The sequence below is a fragment of the Pecten maximus genome, chromosome 13 (genome assembly GCF_902652985.1).
Source record: "Pecten maximus chromosome 13, xPecMax1.1, whole genome shotgun sequence".
NCBI classification, from domain to species: domain Eukaryota; kingdom Metazoa; phylum Mollusca; class Bivalvia; order Pectinida; family Pectinidae; genus Pecten; species Pecten maximus.
Window position 1 is genome coordinate 18013173 of NC_047027.1, and position 11451 is coordinate 18024623.

General features: G+C 35.3%; 2 protein-coding genes across 2 annotated transcripts in view; both read right to left on the bottom strand.

Annotated features, from left to right (window-relative positions):
- LOC117340881 (fibrocystin-L-like) overlaps positions 1-268 on the bottom strand; it is a 94989-nt gene extending 94721 nt beyond the window's left edge. Inside the window, exon 1 of the mRNA XM_033902659.1 lies at positions 15-268. Within this exon, the coding sequence (XP_033758550.1) occupies positions 15-170 (156 nt within the window). The 5' untranslated portion in view covers positions 171-268. The remainder of the gene's footprint in view (positions 1-14) is intronic.
- LOC117340512 (fibrocystin-L-like) lies at positions 269-5789 on the bottom strand. The gene is made up of 7 exons (XM_033902272.1): positions 5739-5789; positions 4654-4739; positions 4049-4088; positions 2978-3048; positions 2015-2125; positions 887-1074; positions 269-283 (listed from the first exon to the last, which is right to left on the bottom strand). The coding sequence occupies exons 1-7, from the start codon at positions 5759-5761 to the stop codon at positions 269-271; spliced, it is 534 nt and encodes a 177-aa protein (XP_033758163.1). The 5' UTR covers positions 5762-5789.
- Between the last annotated feature and the right edge of the window lie 5662 nt (positions 5790-11451).

Sequence of the window (11451 nt, forward strand, 5' to 3'; positions counted from 1 at the left end):
AATGTTACACTCACTGGGTCAACCAATGTTCCCCCTGTTGCGTTTATGTAGACCTGAGTGCCATCCCTTCCTTTAACAGTGACCCTGTGAATGCCGGTCTCTTGTACGATATAAAAGACGGAGAGTCTTGCCACATATTCATCATCGGTTGAGTTGTCCTTGAAATACATTAACTCTTGGGTAGTTTTCTCATAGTCACTGGCGCTGCTTCCCAGGCTAACTATATCTTCTAGGTTTGATTGCTGAGTCTGACGCCATATTTCCTTAGTCACACCTCGTCCTCCTGTGTAACAGACATTACACAATGTAATTAGATAATCCATCAGATGCTGCTCAGTGAGGATCAAAATATCTATACAGTTGTAAATATATAAACTTTATTTATTTTACAACAATCATGAAATAAGTTACATGAACTTAATATATTAATCACTTTTGTTGGCCCAGATTGTAGTGTGCACAGGGTCTTACTGTGCCCGGGAGGAGAGAACCCAGAAAACCCATGTGATCGGGCAATACTGACCCCCTTACCTTTTCAGGTCAGAATAGGGAAACAAACTTTGACCGCCGCCTAGGTGAAAAGCAAGTGTTGTCATCACTGTGTGTCTCGACCAACTATATAGATTGGTTGACACAGTGGTAACACACTCGCCTTTCACCTAGGTGGCCGGGGTTTGATTCCCCCGATTTGATGTGAAAAGGTACGGGGTCACCTGCCCGACCACGTGGGTTTTCCCCGGGTACTCCGGTTTCCTCCAACAGTAAGACCCCTCGCACAGCTTCCATCCAAGGCCAACAAGTATAATTAATGTAAGTTGATATAACATGTTTTGCATTTATTGTAAAATAAATTAAGTATACATTTTTACATACTATATAGATTAACAGATTGAAATGTCAATCCTTCCATTTCAGCTATTCCATTAAATCGGTTCGATGTTATTCCTGTTTTTAATGATGTTAATTTCGTGACCTTACCTGGTTGTTTGTCTGCTGCTGTCCCAGCTGGTTTAACAGGAGTGATACAGGTCATCATGCTGCTATTGTGGAAGGTCAGTGGTGAACATGCCACTTCTGTTTAAAAAACAAACAAAAAAATATACTCTAACAAAAAAATAACAAATAGCTAATCTAATAAAAAAAACAATAAAAATACTATTCCCGAAAAAAAAAAAAAATCCTAATCCTATAGAAAAAAAAAGGCCAAAAGTTTTTATAAAACAAAATGATTAACTTGAAATATTGATGCATTGCAAAACAAATTTGCAAAATCACTAATTCACCTAAATATGTCATTTTCCCCCAATAACACTTTAATTTATCTGGCATGCTTTATCATAGAAGATTAGAATTCATTCCAATTTTGTGATATGGCTATCAAATAATTTGTAAATCAAAGATTCTATGTCAATAAATCAAATCCCAAGGTTTTTAACCCAAGAATACAGCAAAAAAAAAGAATAAGATTCCCAGAGTCAATGCACCATATATTTTGGATGGTATTCTGTAAATGATAGGCATTAAGTTAAAGTTGGACTTAATATATTTTTGAGCAACAGATCTACCTGGTATATGCAAAACAGTAAAGTGAAATGCCACTCCTGTTAAAAACGCAACCAAAAAAGTCACTTAAACTAAAAACAACAACAGGAAAAGCTTCTTGAGATAAAAAAAAAAAAAAAAATACTCCTGTAAAAAAAAAAAAAAAAAATTGAAAAGCTACTCCAGTTCAAAAATCATCAAAAAGTCATTCCAGTTGAAAAATACAGGCAATACCTATCATGTTCAAGAAAACTTGTCCTCGTAAAATTTGTGAGATTCTGCATGGTTGCAATCCCAGATATTGATGAAGGAACTTATTCTAAGACTTTTAATAATATCAAAGTGAATTACAACACGAATGAAATTCTATACTCATGAATTATCATTAGAAAACATTTTTGTAAAAAATGAAGGCCAATGATTTCAGCATTATTTTCAAATTCACATCATTGTATATTGTAGTCATTTATACCTCCGACAAGGACTATGGCATTTGCATCAGTCTGATCGAAGTTTCGTCCGTGGATGGTGATGTTGGCTCCACCGTTAACGCTCACTACATTCGGAGTGATACGCTCTATGACTGTAAAATATAAACACATCATCAACGAGGAGTAACACAACTATCAACATCAATTCAACCATGTTGAAAAAGAGGCCAAAACATTACACATTCTATATTTTTCATTAACGAAAGTTGCAAGATAATTAAATCTCTTTGACTTAATGAGACTTGAGATTAACAGTATCAGAAACTCATTTCAGAGCAACTTGAAATTTATTTAATTTATTAAAAAATTTTTAGATTTCATTTGTTTTTGAAAAGGCGTGGCATTAAATTATTTCCATTTGATGTCATTCTTAATCCACATTCCGATTCATATTTTGTTCTCATATTATCAATTTTTGAGTTGAAAAAAAAGGTTTCCTTATTAATGTCGTTATTCATTTGTTTTTTCATTCCATGAAGATTTCATCAAATGAAATAATTAAAAACATTGAAATTTGACAATAGGTAGTATTTATAATAAGTGTCAGCCTCTCATCTAACCAGCCGTTTTTTTCAAACGTACACTTGGATCCTTGGAACAACTAGTGATTCTTCATTTGTCACATAAAAACACTTTTTGTTAAAAAGGAGCGAGGACTCTCCATTTGATATGATTTTTTATAAATTATGTAAGTCAGTATTTAAGGTTCATAACCAGACGTCCAGTAATTATTACTTGCTATTGAAATAGTTTGTACAAACACCAGGGTGTTTGCAAGATTAGCTATGGTTTTACCAGTTTCTTTTGAAAATGGAATACTGTATTTACAAAGGCCTACCATTCTTCCTAATAAAACGAACTGGTTGGTTTCTTCACAGCGAAAATAAGTAAAAACTTTAATAACAAAAAAGAGTTTACAGAATTTCAAAATTTAATTTACTTACCAGCATATGTCTGGATCATGAATATATCTTTTCCTGCACTTTGATACTTTGTGGCCAAGTCTGGTTTAGATCTGTGTGTAAAATTCATAATTATGTATATTTATGTGCAAATGTTATACGTATTGATTGATTAATGGGCTTGTTCTGTTGACAGGGAAATCTCAACCAGAGTGTAAGATTTGGCTGGCAAGCAAGTGCATGAGGCTTGCCAAGTGCTGGCCTGGACCAATTAAATTCTTACCTACATTCAGGTCAAGATATCCTTGTGTACAGTACAGGCCCATGCCTTAATGTTTTATTTACAAACATCAGAAAGTAACAAATTGTAAGGTGTTAATTGCGAAACATCAATATTACATGAAAAGTGCACCAAAATTGATGACGTTATCAATTTACGAGTTGTTACCCTTTATATAAAATGATGACATTATTTATTGTGAGTAGTTTAAAAGCACATGCTGGCTGTCTTTCCATACCCTATGTGAGACCGATTTATCCCATCCTTCGCAACAATGAGAACCAGAGTCACTTTGACAGGGTCTCATTGTAGTATTTGGTGACTACCTCACTGAATAATATACAGAGCATTTAAGATAACGTGCCTTACCAAAGGACACAACCATGACAGCACATACTGGCCAAGTTCTTACCCTTCCCCAGAAACACAGACCAACATGGGTATAGCAGGCGCGGATTCAGGAATTTGAAAGGGGGGGGGGGGGGGTCGGGTCCAGAAATTTTTTGGAAATGGGAGCACCATTGGCACAAGCCGAATTTTTCTGGCCAGGATTCTTGGAACCAAAAAGTTTGGAAAATGTAATGATATTTCCGGAGGATAAGATTTTTCAATAAGCAGAGGGGGGGGGGGGGGGGGGGGGGGGGGGGTTGTTGTTAGGCAAATTTGTTTTTTAAGGCTATAAAAAAATTCTCATCCCCCAGACCCCACCTCTGGATCAGCTAGTGGGTATAGGGAGCATCAAAGCTGAAGTTATGTGGCCATCATTTGTGGCCCCAAAGACGAGAATGATTATGAAATGTGCTACATTTTGGTTGTTATGAACACATTCTTACCTTCCGTAGACATCGATGAGGAAACTGACATTCTGATTCCCTAAAAAATAAAACAGAAATAGAAGGATCCATATAGTTTATAGGTTTGCTCACACCCCAATTCAACTAACAAAAAATATGGCTAAGCAGGTGACCATTCTCCAAAATAAGGCAATATAAATTATCAAAACTGAAATGATTGATAATTATGTTCGACTTCTTTTAATCAGTAAGGTTTTCATAAACGTATTCCTAGTTTTGTGCTGTTTTGGAAAACAATAATCTGAAGATACAGCGAAAACCAATCTTAACACTTTCGCTGATTATTCGTGCTTATATGATCCAAAATAATAGAAATTTGTTTTCCCTGGCATAGATCTTGATGTTATATATTTTCCCTCCACAAAACCAAAACAGACTCTAAACTTGATATTGCTATAAGACCGTGATGAGGATGACAATTTTGACACAAGTGAAATAAAACATTCAAAACGTGTTTTACATGTCTGGGGGAATAAAATGTTTTTTGTACCTAAAAAAAACAAAAAAAACATACAAAACACTGATGTTTTTTTTTTTTAAATTAATCTGACATTTCCCCCAAGTACATGTAAAATGTTACTTACCCACATAAGAGCCTTGCATTAGACAGCGTATATAGCCGTTATCAGAAACACGCCCATCCTGTAGCTGATAAAGTCCTATACCGTAACTGTGGAGACATCAAAAATACATTTAACTAGTTTAGGAGGAACACAAGGTCTAGCAAGGCTGCGACAGCATAAGTGGAAAAAATACAAATACTGGTGGGCATGGTATTTTGAAGAATGGTGAAATGATCCGGGGTCAAATGCCATAATGGTGAAGTGAATTGTTCAAGGCTAACATATATATATGTCTACCAATCAGTATCGTATACAAAACTGAAAATGTAAAAATATGGACAAGATACAATTTGAATGACATGGGATAACTCGATCTTGAGCATTTTGTCTTCAGTTTTCAATCCGATTGAGGTTAATATTGATCATAAAGCAGTGTTCGAAAGTAAAGGTGATCCGATGGCCCGAGGCTATAGAAAACCTGGCCGGTCTATGTAAAATTTCTAAATGTTGGCCTGAATGGCTATAAAAAGTTTGAGTCCTGACATACATTTTAATTCATGTTAACAACATTCCTATATTTTCTGACAAACGATCATATGAAATCAGAGTTTACAATCAAGGTGTTTTTACTGAGAATAGCGCGTTATTGGCTTCAAACATTTAAGTGAGTATGAACTTGATGATGCAAGCTTTTGCGTGATGCAGTTATGCTACTTAAACAATATATGTTTACAAAATAGGTCTATCGAAAAATAACTTTGGCTAAGAGATTTAAATTTTCTGTAGACCAATTGTCTAAGGAATTTTCATACATACTTTCAAACACTGATAAAGCTGAGCTCAATTAATCATCATATCAAATAAAACAAAGTGCCATAATCGAATAATGCAACTACATATATTTATATCAAATACCAGGTATTCAGAATTTTTTGTCAAATTAGGGCTTCATAAAGAATGATTGTTTGTCCTGAAGCTAGCATCTCAGTATAATGAAGACAATATACACATTTAATATTGATGACAAGCATGTGCAAGAAAAAATTGTAAATGGATTGTTTTTAATTCATGTGTAATACAATACAAAGTGTACATATATTACTTACAACTCATTTGTTGTTGCATTCATGAGCAAACATTCTTTGTCACCAACATATACCCTGTTCAAAGAAAAGAAATGTATTCATAGAAAATGAGTAATTAATTGATTAATTTAATTTTTGTACTTTTATAGTTTCATTCAATTACAATATATAGACAAATAATCACCGTCAAGGTCATTCACTTGAACAAACTTGATAGCTGGCCCAATGTTATGACACAGGGGAAACTGGAGGTTATTGTTTAATCTGATGTTTCTTCAGCTTTTTAAAAAAAGATTAAAAGACCAATGAAACATCAGAATGCTTCGGATTAGTTATTGTGAAATTTTCAGAAAGAACTGCATTTCTATAATTGTTTTCCGCATAAAAATTGTTACACCATACTTATCAGTAAATCACCCTGTTCAAAGATGAGCCCCCTTCCTCAGTTTTAAAATAGCTTTACAACTGCAAGTTAAAGTGATACATAAATAAGCCCTCCTGGTATTGAGAAGCCTTTATACTAATTTTTCGCTACCATCCAAACATTCTAATTGGTCAACAGTTGTCCGCTCGTGGATGCTGCTAAATTCTACACATAACTTTGTAAGCTTCAAAAATACCCATCTATCTCAAACTTTACTATAACTGCTCACAAACAGATAATGCTCAAGATTCAGCTTAGCTTTTTGGGAAGCTTATACTTGTTCACACATGGGGAGGGCTTATTTGAGAGTAAATTATGCTAATAATATGAAAAACAAGAGCACCTTTGCATTTGCAAATTCTTAATAATTGAATTTCAATTAGGCTAACCTTGACAAATTTTAAAGCCAAAGTGTGGAGGAAGTTAACGGAGAAATCTGTATTGTTGTGCCATATAAACCATCTTTATTTTATCAGTGTACTAGTGTAGCCAATGAATAACCCATGTTTACATGTTACACGAATCTATGTAATAGGTCCTCATATAAACCTGATTAAATCTCCTTGGGGGAAATAGCACAAAATGTATTGGAAAGTGATCATTTCCATTGAAAATGGATACAGAAAATCTTTCCAATCGATAAAGTTTTTTTTATATATTCTTTTGTTTGTTTGGCAAAGATGTAAGACACCAATCAGAACACCTCACCCGTATATTGGACAACATTTTAAGACTTATATACACACTAGTTTTAGTCAAATTGTCACACGTCATGTCCGAGGGTGAGGTACTTGGGCCAAGCTGGAGAAAACTGGAGAATTTAATAAAATTTGGGACACACATCGGTCATTACTTTGAAACTGGAGAATTTGATTTTTTTATTGAATATTCGGGAGTCTCCCTTCCAATGTGGGAAACTTGACAGGTATCGTAATCGGAAGAGATGTTCTGAATGGTCATACACATCAAATGCAGAGCTTCATTGATAAAAAGCATTTTGATTGGTCGTTAGAAATATGAAAACCAAAGTGCTCCCATTGGTCAAATGAATGAAAGAGATGACACCATTGTGAATTCAGTCGAGAACAGACTGATCACAAAATCTAATATTACCTGATGAGTTTTGCGGTTCTACCGTTGGAAGCTTGGTTAGTGTTGGATCCTTTTCGGTCCGTAAACAACCGTCCCTCGATAAATATCGTGCTACCTTTAATGGAAAAAAATCACATGTATACAAAGGTCGTCTAACAATCAGACTGGAGCCGATCCCATCAAGACATAATCTAAATGTTTATTTGTAAAACTTTTAAATTAATAACACTGTACCTAATCTGCAGAAAGGAAAATTAACGACAAAAAATCTATCTGAGGAACCTTGATTACTATTTAGGTCAGGGTCGCAGGTTTGTCATAGTAAGGACCTACTATGTCGGCAAGGGGAATAACAAGGTTATAAGTGCCCAAAGTAAGTTATGTTAGGGACCTAGTATATGGGGGGTAGGTTACTAAGTTAGGGCCCTATATAAGTTAGTTATGTTAGAGACCTAGTATATGGGGGTAGGTTACTAAGTTAGGGCCCTATATAAGTTAGTTATGTTAGAGACCTAGTATATGGGGGTAGGTTACTAAGTTAGGGCCCTATATAAGTTAGTTATGTTAGAGACCTAGTATATGGGGGTAGGTTACTAAGTTAGGGCCCTATATAAGTTAGTTATGTTAGAGACCTAGTATATGGGGGTAGGTTACTAAGTTAGGGCCCTATATAAGTTAGTTATGTTGGAGACCTAGTATATGGGGGTAGGTTACTAAGTTAGGGCCCTATATAAGTTAGTTATGTTAGAGACCTAGTATATGGGGGGTAGGTTACTAAGCTAGGGCCCTATATAAGTTAGTTATGTTAGAGACCTAGTATATGGGGGTAGGTTACTAAGTTAGGGCCCTATATAAGTTAGTTATGTTGGAGACCTAGTATATGGGGGTAGGTTACTAAGTTAGGGCCCTATATAAGTTAGTTATGTTAGAGACCTAGTATATGGGGGTAGGTTACTAAGTTAGGGCCCTATATAAGTTAGTTATGTTGGAGACCTAGTATATGGGGGTAGGTTACTAAGTTAGGGCCCTATATAAGTTAGTTATGTTAGAGACCTAGTATATGGGGGGTAGGTTACTAAGTTAGGGCCCTATATAAGTTAGTTATGTTAGGGACCTAGTATATGGGGGTAGGTTACTAAGTTAGGGCCCTATATAAGTTAGTTATGTTAGGGACCTAGTATATGGGGGTAGGTTACTAAGTTAGGGCCCTATATAAGTTAGTTATGTTAGGGACCTAGTATATGGGGGTAGGTTACTAAGTTAGGGCCCTATATAAGTTAGTTATGTTAGGGACCTAGTATATGGGGGGTAGGTTACTAAGTTAGGGCCCTATATAAGTTAGTTATGTTAGGGACCTAGTATATGGGGGTAGGTTACTAAGTTAGGGCCCTATATAAGTTAGTTATGTTAGGGACCTAGTATATGGGGGTAGGTTACTAAGTTAGGGCCCTATATAAGTTAGTTATGTTAGGGACCTAGTATATGGGGGGTAGGTTACTAAGTTAGGGCCCTATATAAGTTAGTTATGTTAGGGACCTAGTATATGGGGTGTAGGTTACTAAGTTAGGGCCCTATATAAGTTAGTTATGTTAGGGACCTAGTATATGGGGGTAGGTTACTAAGTTAGGGCCCTATATAAGTTAGTTATGTTAGGGACCTAGTATATGGGGGTAGGTTACTAAGTTAGGGCCCTATATAAGTTAGTTATGTTAGGGACCTAGTATATGGGGGGTAGGTTACTAAGTTAGGGCCCTATATAAGTTAGTTATGTTAGGGACCTAGTATATGGGGGTAGGTTACTAAGGTTAGGGCCCTATATAAGTTAGTTATGTTAGGGACCTAGTATATGGGGGTAGGTTACTAAGTTAGGGCCCTATATAAGTTAGTTATGTTAGGGACCTAGTATATGGGGGTAGGTTACTAGGTTAGGGCCCTCTGTTATGGACCTATGACGCTAGCTAGCTATGGGAGTTGTCTCGCTTTGAATCAGAATGGCATTGACAGTATAAACCCATTTTTTATTTCAATATACTTTATCTGGCAGCCGCACTTACTGATAACTAACAATGTTTTTCTATAATTATTATTATTAGAATTCTAGTAATTTTTTTGCAAAGCTTTGAGTATTTTAATGTGTATTATATTACCTGGTTCTGTTGTCTTGTTCTGAATACTGGTAATGGTTGGTGTATGCCAATCTCTAACCTAAAAAATAGAAAATATATTCACATTCACATATCTCCCTTCTTCAGCTTAGTAAACTCTTGAGTGCATACGCAGTTAAAAAATGTCAGCGGATTAAACGGAATCGGTAACATAATTCATCACGTCGTCTCTTCGTGACGTTACGAAACGTCAACTAGACGGCGCCATTTTGAAAGAAATTATCAACGTAATTTCATCGTTTTCTCCTCTGTACAAATAGGGATTGGATTTCACTTTTATGTTAACCATGCTTTTATGGAGCAATTCCTCTAAGAATATATTCTATGGTGGCGCGCTAGCGCCCCATTTAGAATATATTCTTAGAGGAATTGCTCCATAAAAGCATGGTTAACATAAAAGTGAAATCCAATCCCTATATTTACACTTATGGATGTTGTTTCTATAAGTCTTTGTGATTACAATATTTTTTCTTTGTAAATAAAATTTTGATAGATTATCATATTTAATATTGTCAAAAATGTTATTTTTATACATTTAACAATGGTAAACAAACCCTTTGTAACTTAAATTGTAAATGTAAACAAAGCCATGTGTTTGGCGAAAGTAGTTCCCGTACCCTGTCATATTTTCATACGCAAGTTCAAAGGTCAATGTTTCCATGCAAGAATGGTAAACAAATCGGTCTGGTATTGTTATATAGTGACAAAACTTTGCAAGTGTAAATATAAGGCTAACGTCAAGTCAGCATTTTGTCGAAGGCTAGACTGAATAGTGTGGAAATGCATGGGTGCACATTCAACTTCCCCACAGGTGTAAGCTAACAACAAATGGCTGAAGCGGGTACAGCTCCCAGAGTAATTGGCCCCATCACTACTAACAGTTACATCTCTTATCAATATACGCTATGCTCGACATTCATTGCTAATCCGAGACGAAAATTTTGGATGTGAATATATTGATTAAAAAAATAAAAAGATATTAAACAAATATGTAAAGTAGTTTCTTTTAATTTTGTTTAACAAGACTGGTGTATTTACGTCGATTCAGTGGAACTATATTATCTGAGCAACCACGCACACATGTACAGCTGCCGCAGTTACCATCGTCGCAACGTTACACGTACCAACTTTTTTGTTCTTCGTACGGTATTTCAACGATTTGTTTGATGTAAATAAATTGGTTTGTACTTCATTTTGACTGCGTATACGGTACTTTGCCTGCAGTCGGTAACGAACATATTCTATGAAATTATCTGTTTTTACGATTTTACAATAAGTCTAAAAAAAACTTAATGCTTAATGTTTTAATATTTTACTATCCATTTGTAACGGGAGAGGTGTCACTCTACCAGTAGAGCTACCTGGTCACCGATGATCGACCCAGTCCATTCCCGCTACACATTTTGTCAAGTGATACTGCTATATCAGAGATAACTCCAAGAAATATATTTCCAAACAATCATTTGCTGCAATTATTGATTTTTATTAATCAGGTAAATAAATTTGTATGCTTATGTTTTATTTATTGTTATTTATTCTATTTTGTATTTGTGCATATCTTTTACTGTTGGAGTCGGTTTTAGCAGCTCGTTAGATCTAATGTCGATTTGTTATAATATGAACCGACTATAAAAAAAGTCTGAATTGAATTGAATTGAATGTGGAGGCTTTCGCTCTAACCATAGAAAAGGTTCGTTCCCAACTGCGGCCGCGGGCATGATACCGTAGATTGGGTGCACAATTTATTATCACCTAAATCTGATTAAATCAGATCTTGATTTTTGCTACTGTTCGGGAAACTACACTTCCCTATATTTATGATACGCGAGGTCAGACCTACAATGTTGATATGTTTTTTTCTCTAGTTTGCTCAATATTTCATACAAGTGTTATCTCCCTTAGTCCATTTCAAGAAAATCTTGAAATATAATTTAATTAGGTTACCTACATTTACGGATTAAAATACCAACCAATGAAATTAGTGTAGTGACTCGGGACATACACAGTATCACGTCACTAAGTGAGTGATTAGACACAATTTGCTTTGTTAGAA